General features: G+C 25.1%; 1 protein-coding gene across 1 annotated transcript in view; it reads left to right on the forward strand.

Annotated features, from left to right (window-relative positions):
• The window catches only part of LOC107445164 (ATPase family gene 2 protein homolog B), a 31250-nt gene that overhangs the window by 12831 nt on the left and 1649 nt on the right, over positions 1-16770 (forward strand). The window contains exons 3-8 of the mRNA XM_016059507.4: positions 724-882; positions 2283-2492; positions 4078-4225; positions 7676-7746; positions 11872-12006; positions 14353-14472. Of these exons, the coding sequence (XP_015914993.1) occupies positions 724-882; positions 2283-2492; positions 4078-4225; positions 7676-7746; positions 11872-12006; positions 14353-14472 (843 nt within the window). The remainder of the gene's footprint in view (positions 1-723; positions 883-2282; positions 2493-4077; positions 4226-7675; positions 7747-11871; positions 12007-14352; positions 14473-16770) is intronic.

Consider the following 16770-nt stretch of genomic DNA (forward strand, 5'->3'; position numbering starts at 1 on the left):
ACAGTTTAAGAAGCCCTGGTCTAAATCACAGAATTCAGCATAAATGTCAAAAATGCATGTCAAAAATGTGGGATTTTATTTGTCCCCTCTGTTACAAGTACTTTTAATTAACTTGCTATTTAATTATGAGGCTCTTTGATTATTTTATACGAATTAATTAAGCATTGCACCTAAAGTTGCATATTCTAGTAGAATTTTTGCTTTCAAAATTTTTTAGAATAAATTACTTGTCTGATATCCCCCTATGTTACGCTTGGAATTCAGCAATAATGATTTTGATAAATACCTGCAAGTATATATAAAGTTATTTCCAGATAAGATGTGTTAGTTTTTTCATGAAAATCAAAATTACAATTGATTCATTCCAATTCTGCTTTCAAATCTCAATTTTTGATTATATTTTGTCTTTTTTTCTCAAAATTTGTTTTATTTTGTCTCTTTGATGAAAAGCATGGGGAAAAAAAAGACATTTTACTTATTTTTAGTACTGATATTCAATGAGATTAAATGTTTGTTTTTTAAAAAAAGAACTCTTAGTAATATTTCCTGTTTTAATAAACAAAAACTTTTTATTTGTTTCCTTTATTATTATATTAACTAGCGAATGGTTAGAAATTTTTGTGTGTAAAAAGTAGACATAGACATTTTTTCTTAGAGTAAGGGAAAGCCTGGAATTGCCAGGAAAATTAAGTAATCCTAATTGTTTTATTTGTGGTTTTTCAGGGTAAGAATTATGATGATGTTTCAACTAAAGATTTTGAAGCAGTATTCTTGAAAATGACACCCTCACTCTTGAAAACCTCTAAATTTTGCTTGAAGGTTAAACCAATTTATTGGAAGGACATTGGAGGAATGAAAAGTATAAAACAGAGACTGCAGTTGGTAACAAATATTTTACTGAACACTTTAATAATTTTATAGTAAAATTGTACTAGAATATATGTCTATACTATAATTAAAATAAATAAAATAATATCAATTGTATTATCAGGGAAAGACTCTTTGTTGGATCTGCGATTTTCTACTTTAATATTATTCCCTCCTTTTATTTATCATTTTCCAATTTATTAAATTTTTTTTAATATTTCAAAACATTAAAAAATAACTATGCAGTTAAAACTTTTTATCATTCACTTTTCTAAATCATCTTTAAATCTGTGGATCGCTAAAGATTTAGGTCCAGTGCAAGGGCAAGATTAGCAGCCGGCATGTGGCAACTATCATTAAATAAAGAGTCAATAAAAGCAAAGAAATAAAATGTCATTCACTGTCAATGGGACACCGGTGGCTGAGTGGCATCACACTCTCGTATCACAGGTCCTGGATTCAATACTCGGACCGGGCAAGGTTGATTCAGCCTTTCATCCCTTCAGTGGGTCGATGAAATTAGTACCTAGCATGCTTGGGAGCTAAACACTGGGGGTTCTGCGTTCAGCTGACCACCTGACCGTAACGTCTGCTCCTGCACCCGGAGCCCAAGGTCAAGAGATGGGCACTGTAGGCTTTGGGCTGTTGTGCCACTGAGTTTAGTTTTTACTGTCAATGGAAAAATGTTTGTTTTTAAAGTGTAAAAATATGTAACACATTTTTTTCTGGGAATTGAAAAAAAACTAAACAAAATTTTAGTTACTATATTGGTATGAATGGTTCACGTTGAACCTTTTAATGGATGTTAAAAATAATTTTAATGGATGTTATGGTGTCTAGCAACAGCTAATAGGACTTCATGCATCAATCGCTATAATTGAAGGGATTGTGTAATAGGGGGACGTGCTAAAGATTATAGACTGTATTATCTTCAATAAAAATGCAATTTTCATGGTACGTGATTCACTTGAGTGTCCTGCCTAAGATTTGTTTAAAATTGAATTTTAAAAGTTTGCTACAGTTGTTTGCGTCATTTTAAAACTTCAATTTTTTAATCGTTTAACAACAGATATAATTTTAGCATAACCTTAACTTTCTTGTAAATTATATTTATGTGAAAATAATAATTTTTGCAGCTTACTTATAAAAATGCTTAACATTTATATATTCATGTTTAAAATGTTTTTTTCCCCCTTCATTTTTTAAAAATATTTGACTATTCGCATCGATTGTAAATTTTAAAAATGAATCAAAGTTTTATTCGTTTAGTTTTGTCAATTGCCTATTCAAGGAAAGTTGGATCCTAGTATTAAAATTTCATTTATGTATTTACATATTTCATCATGCCTTATTATATGATAATTTCCTTGCTTATAGGATAGCACACCAATTAATTTAGAGTGATTTTTATTTAGTGCATAGAAAAACCTCTTATAAATCCTGAAATTTTCAAAAAAGTTGATCTTCCAATTCCAAGAGGGGTTCTTTTGTTTGGGCCACCTGGCTGCTGTAAAACTACCATTGCAAGAGGATTAGCTACTGAATGCAAGGCTAATTTTTTTGCTGCAAATCCATCTCAAATATATTCCCCATATGTTGGTGAATCGGAAAAAAACATATCAGAGGTAACTTCTATTGTTTATAAATTAGTTTAAATTCCTATTTTAGTTGCATTAGTCAATTTTGCCTGTTGTAATTTTTTTCACATGTTTAAAAGTGTATTTCTTTTTTTTTATAATTATAAAATTAAAATGCCTCTAATTCTAATTTTGTATCAGCCTATTGTATATCTTCTCTTTATTTTTGTCCAGTTTAATAATATCATACCTCATTACCTCTCTTTAAATTATCATTTTACAAAAATTCAATTTAAAATCTACAAAAATTCATTTATTTAAAAGAACTTGTAAAATATATCTATCTACTTAAACATTTCCAGTATTATTTCCTTTCCAGTTTTGTTAACCCCTAAATATTTCAAAAAGAGAATTAAATACACTATTCTATTAAACAAACATGATAGGAAGCTTGGAGTTAATCATATTTTTAACCTGCTTTAGTTGGCCCAAACCGAGTATTTCCTTCCTCCTTAAAGATTACAAATTCATGTATGCAAATTCTTATGTCCATCATTTCACTTTTTGTTTTTTGTTCCAATTTAGTTTTCATAAAAATTAAACTCATTAAAGAAATGTAATTTTTAAAAAAAATATATATATAAATTTTTTTTTTTTAGTAGACAGTTGGGATGTAGTAGTCAGTTTGTCTGACTGCTAAGTTGCAGAACTGGGTTAAATTTATTTTCTTTGTAGCCAGACATTGTTTACTCAGCCATTCATATACCTTTTTTTACAGTTGATGAAATGATTATCAAAGAGAATAAGTTTAAGTGTAGGGATAAAATGATGATCATTTATACTGAACCCTTACAGAAATTCGCACCCAATTCTAAAAGCTAGGGGAATAGACATGCAGTAGGGTGCGTAGCTTTTTTAAAAGGTGCTTATCTTTGATTTTTGTTTTTTAAAAGCCCTTAAAGGTGCTTTTTTCATTGGATGTTTTTAAAAAGTGCTTAATTTGCCCTTTTTCAAAATGAGATTTTTCCTTTACTGTAATGATTTTCGTTTCAAACTATGCAAAAAGACACAGTTCACATTGTTCTATTTAACGTTTTCACAATTAATTTAACCCCAATCTATTTCGGCATATTGCCAATCCGTAGCGTATGAAAACGCCATTCTTTTTACATGATTCAAAATTTCATGATTTTTGACAATTGTCAAAAACAATGCCAAAAGTTTTTTTTGCATGACGGTTAAAACAACCATTAATTGTCAAAAACTTTCCAACCCTGCCTAATTATATTTTTTTAAAGTGCTTAAGACTATTTTTTGAGTGCTTTAAAAGTGCTTAAAGGGTGCTTATTTTTTGTTGAATAATTTGGCTACGCACCCAGACATGTTGAGCAGTATCGGAGGAACTACTTTCACTGATACGAATTTTATCTTGATTTTTGTCCAAATTTAGTTTATTCAATGAATATTATGAAAATGAAAATTTTATATTCATAAATTAAATTGTTTATTACTATTTTAAATTTAAATTAGCATTTTTAAAATATTGTTTAATTTTTGATTTATGTCAAATGCCTACTCAGATATTGAGATATTTGTTTTCAAATTTTTGTTTTTTATGTTAATTATTTTCTAGTTATTTTTTGAAGCCAGGCTTTGTGCACCAAGTATAATTTTCCTTGATGAAATAGATTGTATTGTTGGCAGGCGAGAATTTGGCTCTAAAGTGGTTGGAGTAGCAGAAAAGGTTTTATCTACTCTGCTCACTGAAATGGATGGATTTGGTTAGTTATGAATACTAATTTGAACTTCTTACATTCAGAATGTTATGCTGTAATTGAAATAATCTGACTGAAATAACTTTCCCGCCCTTTTTATTTATTTTTACCATTGAATTAAACTCATGGTTGATTAATAAAAAGAATGTCTGCTATGAGTAATTTTGATTATCCTCAATTTTTATTGCCTTAAGCAGTTTTTTTTTTTTTNAATTTTTTTTTTTTTTTTTTTTTTTTTTTTTTTTTTTTTTTTTTTTTTGCCATTTGAGACAACTTTTTATCATTTAAGTACTGTGTAGATATAGTGATTCTATATCTCATCATTATTAGTGATTGGGGAAATGATTTTATTATGTTTGAAATAATTAGTCCAAAACTATTTTTAGCATTTTTAACAACTTTAAAAAAATGTTAGTTAAGTTCCACAGAATAATGTTTTATTTTATGTTTTCAGCACATTTATACGAAAAATTTTCATGCTCATATGGTGTTTTCTTCTTTTTTTTTCTTCCTTTTAATATTTCAAAAAATAATCTGTGTAAGTGAGCAATATAATCTTATCTCAAATTATGTTGAAATGCTAAAAAAATACTTTGGCTATTCTTACTGATTATGTTGAGGCAATTTATGAGTCAAATGCAAAAGGTTGGAACTGTATTAAATCAGAAACATAAGACTGACAATGACATATGCTATTTCATTTCTCATTTTTAAATGAACTTTTTAGCATAGTTGCTCAGAGATAAAATACTCATACAATCCATAGATTATTTTCTCTCATTTATATGCTTGTTGTAGAACATTGTCAAGCAATCTGCTATAAGGCTGATCTGTTTGGGTTTTATATGTAAGTTCACTTGAAATATTTAAAATATTTACTTTAACTTTGTTGATTCACTTATATGTACTATGTTACAGATATGTTGTGTTTAAAGTATAAATTTGACTTTGTGGGCCTTTAAAAGAGATTTTTATTATATTAGTCAATTTTTTCATTAGTAATAAATTTTAACATCTTCCAATCATGCATTGTAAATAACTTTGGGTATTTAAATAATACTCTCCTACTTCAATATTTCAGAAGACCAATCCTACCACAACAATAGTTCTAATTTGTTCTTGCAACAATTAATTATGTTTTTTTTTTGCATTTCTTTTGCATATAAAGGATTTTTGCTACATAAACTATAAAATAAATTATGCTTAGCAAATTTATTTTGCAAACCAATTGCCATCCATATGGCATGTACAATTAAAAGGAAAGTTATGATTATTTTATTTAAGGGCTCATTATGTAAGTTGCATTATACAGGGCTACTTATAGTTACATTGTATACATATTACATACTATTTACATTATATAGTGTTTCTTAAATTATTACATTTTCTACTTTTTTTGGCAAATCTTAGGTCAATTATGCAATGTAAAATAAATTTTAATTTATTATTTTGAGAAAGTAAAGATAATTATCTTTTTATCAGATATTTTTGTATACAAACCATTATATGAAACAATAAATAATTAAAATTGTAAAAAATGTTACATGCATATATTACAAATTTATAACCTCACTCATAGTTTTTATTTAATAAATAAATCTTATTTACTAATTTTTTGAAGTTGTTACTTTGGATTTAACTATTTTACTCACTTAAATTTTTCTGCACTTTTAAAAGAATATTACATTTTTATAATCGTAAATTTAGGGCCTTCTGTTTTTTATTAGTTTAATTTTTGTGTAATTTAAATCAAATACACATCTAAAATTTTCTATTTGGAAGTGAAAAATAGTGTTCAGCTGAAATTGATTTTTTCTCAAGAAAACATTGAAAATTTAGTTATTTATTGAAACTGAAGCACTGAACTGTACTAAAAGACTATTATCATTAACCATTATTAGAAAATTATGTATAGGACCCTATAAGTTATGCGGAAATTTTTTAAAAATTATGCGGCAAGGATGCGGTGTCTTTTAAAAATTATGCATGCAGAAGTTAGTCCAGAAGCTGCGTTTTCTTTCAAACTCTGTCTTTGTTTTGTAAAAAATTTGGCCGTAGCAGGATACAGCTCTTTCACAATCTACTGAGTTAGGAAGCACTGAGAGCACTTGTCTTGCTTTTTTTGTAAGTTCTGGAAATCTCTCTGAGACTACCTCTGAATTCCAGAATCTAATTAACTCCTGGTTTGAACATTCCTTTACATATTCTTTGTAAGCAGCATACTCGAGTTTTATATCTTGACCACTCATTCCTGGAATATTCTTGAATACATCGTCGTCTTCAATATTGAGATTGTCTATTTGTTCTGGATCGAAAACTCGAGCAGCTTTCATGAAGTTTAATGCAGGTTGATTAAACTTGGACCTGCTTTTTTTGAATACGTTTAGTTCTGGAGAGTAGTAAGTATTCAACTTTGGAATTGTTTTGTGAAACACTTCTTGAAGAAATATGTTGCGTGAATCTTTTCGTGAGTATGATGCCTGAGAATTACATCGAAGTTTAGACCGCAGATCAAAAATCTTATTGTAAGCTTTGTGAATAGATACACCACATGTTTCGAAAAAGAGAAGAGTATCCATTAATACCTGAGCATGTGCTGCAATGAACTGAAAGTCTTTGCAAACGTACTTGCTTTCCACCAAAACTTTGCACTGATTGAGACAAGCAGTGTCAGAAGTTAGATTTATTTCACTGCTAAAAAATTCTATGTAAACATTACAATATTCAGCATGATATTGCACTGATTTAAACCAGGAATTCCATCGTGTCTTTATTGGTGCTGGACAAAGTTTAGCTTTCTTATTGTCATCTGTTAAAAACTTTAAATAACGGCGCTTTCTTGCAGGACAATGCTTGAACAATTTCTTAAAGTTTCCTGTGAATTTGTCCACCACTGTCAGATTCTTGGAAAGATCTGACCACCTGACCAAAAAGATTCTTGGAATTGAAAAAGAAGATATATTTCAATTGAAAAAAAATCCCTTAAGGAGAAATTTATCTGGTAAACGAATACATTTTGCTGAAAAATAAAAATTCTACACATATGCTGCGATTACGCGGAAAATTGTAAATTATGCGGATAATTGTGAATTATGCAGGTTTCCGCATCTTCGCATGATTTATAGGGCCCTAATTATGTATAACCATTATTATAAGACTATATTAAAACTGAAATGTAAAAAACACAGATTTAGATTTTTTTTCTTCTTTCTACTAGGCATACAAATATATTCAAATTTACAAAGTTTTTAAGAATTCATTAAAAATGTACTCAGTAAATGTAGCAATCAGTACAATGAGTTAATTTGATAATCAGTACAAGAGTTAATTTGATAATCAGTTTTTGTCATTATTTTGTATGTTACAACTTTTTAATGTATAAAAAGTATTTTTTTATATTATTTGTCCCATCTTAATTTTAAATTAAATCATTTTCTTTTAAAATTGAATACTCAGGTGTCAGTACAGTTTATGGAGGTTGTGAAGATCCTCATAAAGTGCTGAGTTACTGTGCTAGTGATGAAACTGTGAGTAATTTAATTGACTTTTATTCATATTTTTTATTCTTGAAAGCTTTTTATCTTCCATAATTTTTAATCAGCGTTTACCCCTATTAGATTGAAGATTAGTTAGATTGAAACTTGTTTAGAAATTTTTGATCTTTACTACCAGCATCAACCAGTTAGTTCGTCAACAAGAACTAACCGCCTTGAGGTTTCTTGACTACCTTGTTTTCCACCTTCATAAATTCAATGCTTTATAGCTTTATGTTAGTACCTTATGTATTAGGCAGCATTGCTTTGTCTCTTCGGACTTAGAATTTTAGTGCGAATTGGCAGCCTGTCGGTCTCCCTGTTCAAACTCGATTTTTTGCAATTTAATAGAGTGAGAGCCGGAATCAGTGATGATGTCCAAACACTTGCTAGTAATTGGAGAGAACTGGTTATTTAACATTACTGTCAATTGGAGTGATTAATGTGATAATTGCAAAATGAAATAATGGGAAATTATTTAGGTTAATAACCCCTAATTGCCCTGATTATTATGAAATATCAAGTTTTCTGTTTGTGTCAGACTCTTAGCTTAGCTTTCATTGGGGTAATTACTAAATACCAAATTGAAATTTTTTGTTTTCCTTTTTATTTAGCATTACTGTCAACAATTACAAAATATTGGAAAATTGTTTTGTATTTGTCTCATTTTTCTATTTATATCATTATCTTCTAACTTCGTGGGAGAATTAGTGATGAGTGAGCGAGAGCTTTCACATACAGTTTTATCATCAATATATTTGATATATTTGCTTTCTACATATATCTGAAACTATTGAATATTTTATTATGTAACTCAATTTGTGAATTATTTGTTTTGTATAAATTAAATATGTATAGATGAACAGTGAAATCTCACTTTATGGACAATATTTGAAATCCCTAGTAGCTTCTACTAATGAATAATATATTCCCAAGGAGCTTTTTCTTAACTGGATGTTGATCCTAATTTGCCTTATTAAAAAAATTCCTAAATCCACATTTATTTTTCAGTCCTCCAACTTTAAACTTGCCAGCGTACACAGCCCACCCCCATTTAGAAAGTCTAAAGTGCATAAAGCTTGCATTTCTATGACTTCTGTGTTGCAGCCCATGGACCAGGGGGTTATTATTTATTTTTAACTTACATATTATACTTCAATATTATTATTATTATTATTAACGCTTACAGAATATTAGTTATATTGCAAATGGCGTCTTTTTAGACGGTGCAGTCAAAGGAATTTGAACTTTCCTTTCTTATGACTGCCCTACTGTACACACTTCAGAAAAGTATTTCATATTGTGAATTGAACTCATTCATAGAATTTCCAACAATAGTTCAAGTATGATTGTTTGATTGAAGTGAATTAATTGATTGACTGAGTTCTAATTAATATATAGCTGAAATTTTTTTATTTTTAAAGTTATCATGTGGTGCTAAATTTGTAACTGATGAATTAAAACACTTTTATCTCTCTAAAATGATGAGATTTGGTTTACATTTTTTAAGGAAATAAAAATGTAAGGAGCCAAATTCACTTAAAAAAAAAAAGAAGGAAACTTTTCTCCCTGTGATCTTTTTCCCATGTAGGATCAATATTAAGCATGTCATGTAAGTTATATACAAAGTACACTTTGAGGCAGTTTTTTCTATAACTTTTAATCATTATGATTTTATCAAGTTTAAATCAATATTAATGTAATTCCTTCATTTAAAATATATATATACAGTGAAACCTGTGTATAACGATACTGTCTATAACGATAAACCTGTCTATAGCGATATTTCCTTGAGGTCCCGGTGAAATTCCTATTTACTCAATGTATTTTTAACCTGTTTATAGCGATAACCACTTTTCAGTTAAACATGTCTACAACGATAATTTTTCCTCTTTTGATAGTTGATAGTTCTATTCCGATTTTTCTACCGTTGGAAAACGACTCCCCATCGAGCCTAAATGTGAGATAACAAAATGTTTTTTTTTTNATATATATATATATATATATATATATATATATATATATATATATATATATATATATATATATATATATATATATATATATATATATATATATATATATATATATATATATATATATATATATATATATATATATATATATATATATATATATATATATATATATATATATATATATATATATATATATATATATATATATATATATATATATATATATATATATATATATATATATATATATATATATATATATATATATATATATATATATATATATATATATATATATATATATATATATATATATATATATATATATATATATATATATATATATATATATATATATATATATATATATATATATATATATATATATATATATATATATATATATATATATATATATATATATATATATATATATATATATATATATATATATATATATATATATATATATATATATATATATATATATATATATATATATATATATATATATATATATATATATATATATATATATATATATATATATATATATATATATATATATATATATATATATATATATATATATATATATATATATATATATATATATATATATATATATATATATATATATATATATATATATATATATATATATATATATATATATATATATATATATATATATATATATATATATATATATATATATATATATATATATATATATATATATATATATATATATATATATATATATATATATATATATATATATATATATATATATATATATATATATATATATATATATATATATATATATATATATATATATATATATATATATATATATATATATATATATATATATATATATATATATATATATATATATATATATATATATATATATATATATATATATATATATATATATATATATATATATATATATATATATATATATATATATATATATATATATATATATATATATATATATATATATATATATATATATATATATATATATATATATATATATATATATATATATATATATATATATATATATATATATATATATATATATATATATATATATATATATATATATATATATATATATATATATATATATATATATATATATATATATATATATATATATATATATATATATATATATATATATATATATATATATATATATATATATATATATATATATATATATATATATATATATATATATATATATATATATATATATATATATATATATATATATATATATATATATATATATATATATATATATATATATATATATATATATATATATATATATATATATATATATATATATATATATATATATATATATATATATATATATATATATATATATATATATATATATATATATATATATATATATATATATATATATATATATATATATATATATATATATATATATATATATATATATATATATATATATATATATATATATATATATATATATATATATATATATATATATATATATATATATATATATATATATATATATATATATATATATATATATATATATATATATATATATATATATATATATATATATATATATATATATATATATATATATATATATATATATATATATATATATATATATATATATATATATATATATATATATATATATATATATATATATATATATATATATATATATATATTTGCATATATATATATATATATATATATATATATATATAAATAATAATTTAGTTCATACAGTTTACAGCATTTTTTCAATTACAATTGACAATTTTTTCAGTTCCAAGATTTCACTGTATGTATATAAAAAAAAACTTTTTTCTGAATACAAGTATTCATGCTCTATCTTATTATCTTTTCTCATTGCTAATACTTTAAACCTGAAAACTGATTTTAGCATCATTGTTCATAATCCAGAAACCTAATATTGGTTTTCACTTCTGGTAATTTAATCTCTGTGATCCAGATTTACTAAGTTATTAACTGAACTTATGTTCATAGATACAAAGGTTATACATTTTCTGTTTTATATGTCTAAATAAAAAAAAAAATATTGTAGGAAGATTGCGAAGAACGTATTTCAGACCAAGTCATAGTTGTAGGAGCAACTAATCGTCCTGATCTTATTGATGATGCTTTGTTAAGACCTGGCCGTTTTGATATGATATTGTATGTGCCTCCCCCTAATGCTGAAGTAAGTTATAAAATAAAAGGTTTAAAGTTTTCTTAATATGCAGTATTTAAAAAATTCTTAACTCTGAATAATTTTTTACATTGTCCTTACTGATTAGTGCAAATTATAATGCAATCGTCATAACTTGAGGGTTCAAACTAAGATATGGTTATTGATTAGAGCTTACTTTTATTTATATAATGAAATCCAACATAATAACATACTTTTTCTGAATTATTCACTAATTATATCTTTTCTCTAATGATCCGGAAGCTTCATCGCCAAAAAAGTGGGCTGGACACTGTCTGAAAAATGTAGGGAGAGTAACTCAGTCAGGCCTGCAGTTTAAAAAGTTGTGGCTGCTAAACATTATTTTGATTTTCTTTAAAATTTCTTACTGTATCTATAGAATTAATTGTGTGAATTTATTTTATCTATTTTAAAATTTGCTTAACCAAAAATAATTTCATAGAAAATTATTTTTTAATGAATGCTTATTATATTTTAATATCTAATTAGAATTGATTATGCAATAGATCTAGCATAATCTTCATTTTCAGAGGTATGACAAAGTGAAAATTTCATCTGAATTCTATGAAAACTGAGAGTTAAAATACATGACGTGGCATCAGTCTTTTCTATGTGACTGGTGAAACTAGGGTCAGAAGTGGGTTTGTCACTAAGCGTTAAGCATTTAATCAGTTAATCTAGAGGCATAAAGATTTTTGCTTTTTGCTAAATTAAAGTGTTTTTTTTTAATGCAAAATCAAAATTAAAATATTGAACTTAAAATAAATGGACACAAGAAATAACAATTTAAACATGTACATTATTTTTTTAAATAATTTTTTTAAAATTGTTAGTATAATACTTAATAAATATGGGTAATTAGACAAAATTATTTAAGGTGTAACGCTTTCCTTTTCTACTACTTTCAGAAAGTATGGCTTAAATTTAGAGACAAACGCAACATCATAAAGTAATGTTGTAAATTTTCATTTTATTAACTCTATTTAGCACTACAGCAACTTCTTTTGTATGATGTTGGACACTCATATGAATGAACAGAATCCAAATGTTCCCAATTTTGTTTTGACAATTTTTGCAGTTGGTGAAATGTGAATTTATTTTAGTACCATTTTGTAATTTTTTTTGCAATTTTCTTGGTTTTTCAATTAATGTTGTGTAAGTATTTATTATCTTTTTAACTGAGCTATCTATATACCATTATCCATATGTCCTAGTATTATGTGTGCCTATTTTATTCTGCAAGAGTATCAAAAATTGCTATGCTATTGTTTTGGAAATTCAGCATAGTTAGGACCCACCAGTGGTGTTCCCATATTATGATGGTGTTATTTGTAACTGTTGTTAATCCCAAGAGCTATGCCGGCTTTAGTTTATTTACTGTCAGAGTCATTCATCTGAGCTGGATAGGACAGAAGAGAGACACCAGACAAAGAGGAACACTCTTATCCCCCAGGTTAGGGGATCCCTTAAGTGCCATGACTATCATGGCCCACTATGGGCTGTTGCAAGAATGCTGTGTTTCTTCATTCAAAGCTGATGTAGCATTTTGCTTTACAAAATTTTGCAATGATATTAGGTCAAGAGGTCGTGGGTTCGATCCTCAGCTGCTGAAGACTCCCCTTGTGGTAAATGGAGACTGATGCACATTAAATCTGTCAAGTGTCAAAGTTCCTCCATCGATGTTCCCATAAAAAATCATACCTCTGGGGGTACTGATCCAGGAGTTTCCTTGTCTTCTGGATTGGTTCAAAATTATAAGGCTACAGAGCTGAACATTAGTAGTCGTAAACCCAAAATTGGGTCGACTGTTCAACAGTGGTTATATATANTGATTTTACTGAATATATATATATATATATATATATATATATAACCACTGTTGAACAGTCGACCCAATTTTGGGTTTACGACTACTAATGTTCAGCTCTGTAGCCTTATAATTTTGTATATATATATATATATATATATTAGGCGTATTGTCAATTTTTGTATTTTATGAACAAACATTCTCCTCTGGAACATGCAAATTGCAGCATCAATTAATAGATAACAAATTTTTAATAGATAATTTAATTAATAGATAACAGATAACTAATTAAATGGATAACTCCAGAAAGAACTTGTAAAAGGTTAAGCATGTTAGGTAACATTTTATAAATTATCAAGTGGTTCATTAGTTTATTCTGACAGCTATCTATAAATAATATTTTAAGAAATAAGATTACGATAAGAACATAATTAAGATAAGATTATAAATAAGATTAAGCTACAAAATTCTTTAGTTGTATTGATTTAAAAAGGATGTTAGAAATATTGTTATCTTTTCTTATAAATTAGGAACGTGAATCCATTTTAAGGACTTTCACAGATGTGCCTTTGCTTAATGTTGATTTGAAGTTAATAGCTGAAAAATCTGAACATTTGTCTGGGGCTGATTTAACGCATCTCTATAGAACAGTATGTTATTTTCATTTATATATTTTATTATTTGGCATTGTTTTCATTTTCATTTTCATTGAAAAAGAAGTTTTTTTTTTATTTGTGTGAAAAAAATAAATATACTTATTAAAATCAAGGAAAAAAAATTACTGTTAGATATAGTTTGTGACAAATAAATAATTCTTTGTTACTTTTTTTAAGAAATTGCTAAGTACTTCAATATATTTTTACAATTACTGTTTAAAAATTGTTTTTTATTATATTCAATCAAGAGATTTCAAATTTGAAGTGAATATTTTCGACTTGGATCATAAAGCTTATAATTATTTTGAATTATGATTAATTAAAATTGATCACTGAATGAAAACAGAAAATCTTTAGTAATATTTTTTGATAAATTATATTTAGACCTCTTGTAAGACTTTTAAAAATGTAAATTCGATAAGAATTTGAAATTTGCAAGTGTATCAAATGAACTTTTCTGGATAAGTTTTTTTTATCTTACTCTATCTTTTTTAATTTTTACTACAATTTCATTTTTAAAGTATTGTTTTGAGTAATATGAATGTTTTTTTATTTTTACCTTTTATTTTAATTAAAAAAAATCATCAAATTTTATAAATATTCTTGAAATTTGAGTGTTTGTCTTAGTAGCTCTAGAAAACTGTTATACAATTGAAAAACAACGACTTATGTGCTTTCAGTAAGATTTTGATAATGCCCCTGGGCAACTATTTTCTTTCTCCTGCTAATATTAAAAACACTAAAATAGAATCTTAAAAACTGGTAAAAGAATATTGATTCTTGAAAAATTTTGTTTTTTAAATGTGTAGCATAACATAACAAAAATGTCAAATATTATCAAAAAAAATTTTTTGTCACTTACATTGTATTTTCTATTGCACAGCAGAAAGCTCATAAAATATTTTGTTGGTAGATTTGTTTTTCCGTAAAAATATTTGTTTGCTTCCAGTAGAGTGGACAAACCAAAAAACATATCAACCTGAGTAACTTTCGTTTCTGGGGGTGACTTTAAATCTACTAATAAATTAGTGCTAATTATCAATTAAGTTATTAAATCAGAGACAAATACGTGCCTTCTCTAGACATGTTTTTTTTTATTTTATTTTTTTACATTTTTGGATTCCTGACCCTCGAAATTTCTGTTAAATAAAAAAAAAAATTCAACTAAATTTAAAAAAAATTGGATAGTAAATATATAGATTTGGCGATAGTCCAAAAAAACAGTCAAACAAAGTTTTCGCCCAAATGAATATTTTAAGATAACTCATAGACTAATTCAAGAGAGGAGTACTTAATTTTACTCCGGGTTGCTAAGCAACCAAGTTCAGACTATCTAAAAAAAAATTAAATAATGTTCTGTGATTGCTTAGAAAGCTTTATTTATTAATAGTTAAAAGAGAATACATCGAAGTTTCTAGACAATAGAGAATTTTCAGCTGATTTCTGACCAAAAGGCAAAGATTTTTTTTTTCTTTTTTATCTCCTCTGAAAAGAAAATATGAATCAATTTATAAATTATTTATGATTTTCTAAACTTTTAGAATTTGAATACATGAACTTTTTATCTGACATTATTTGGGTTTTTTTATGTTGTTTTTAACCTCATTTATACGACTTCATTTATTTTATGATTAAGACAATATATAAGATGTTTAGAAATTTTAAGATGCTTAAAAATGTTGATACGTATTCATATCAATAATTATAAAATTTATATAGAAAAAATTGATCAATATCATTCCAAATATATGCATACGTTTGTATTGTATCAATTATTAAAAAAACAAACTAAAAAATAAAATATGATCACATTCTTTCAGAAACATGCTTTTATAAAAAAAAATCTTGAATAAAAATGTGGAATAAAATATTTTTTATTCAACATAATCTTTGATTCAAATTTCTTTACTAAATTACGACAAAACTTTTTAGACTCTTAACCGCTTAACGATCGGTTAATTTTCAAGAAAACGGTCATAAAAGTGCCTATTTTTTGGCTTTTGTATTTGTATTACGTATTCGATTAGTGCTGAAATCTAGTTTAAAATAAACTATCTATAAACTACCTTAAAAAATATTCTAGTACTGCGATCTGGTGTGTAAAATGAGAAATAAAATATTTTCCAGGCAAAAGAAATGAATTAGTTTTATTCTTATTGCCGCGTTACTACTGAACACTCCAGCCCGTCAATATCACGGGAGCGAGAAATAGAGAGCAAAAACTCAACTTGTCCTTTTCACGGGAGCAAGAAGGAAGGGGTTAAAAAAGAAACATCGTATTTTATAAACTAA

Source organism: Parasteatoda tepidariorum, chromosome 7 (assembly GCF_043381705.1).
Source record: "Parasteatoda tepidariorum isolate YZ-2023 chromosome 7, CAS_Ptep_4.0, whole genome shotgun sequence".
NCBI lineage: Eukaryota > Metazoa > Arthropoda > Arachnida > Araneae > Theridiidae > Parasteatoda > Parasteatoda tepidariorum.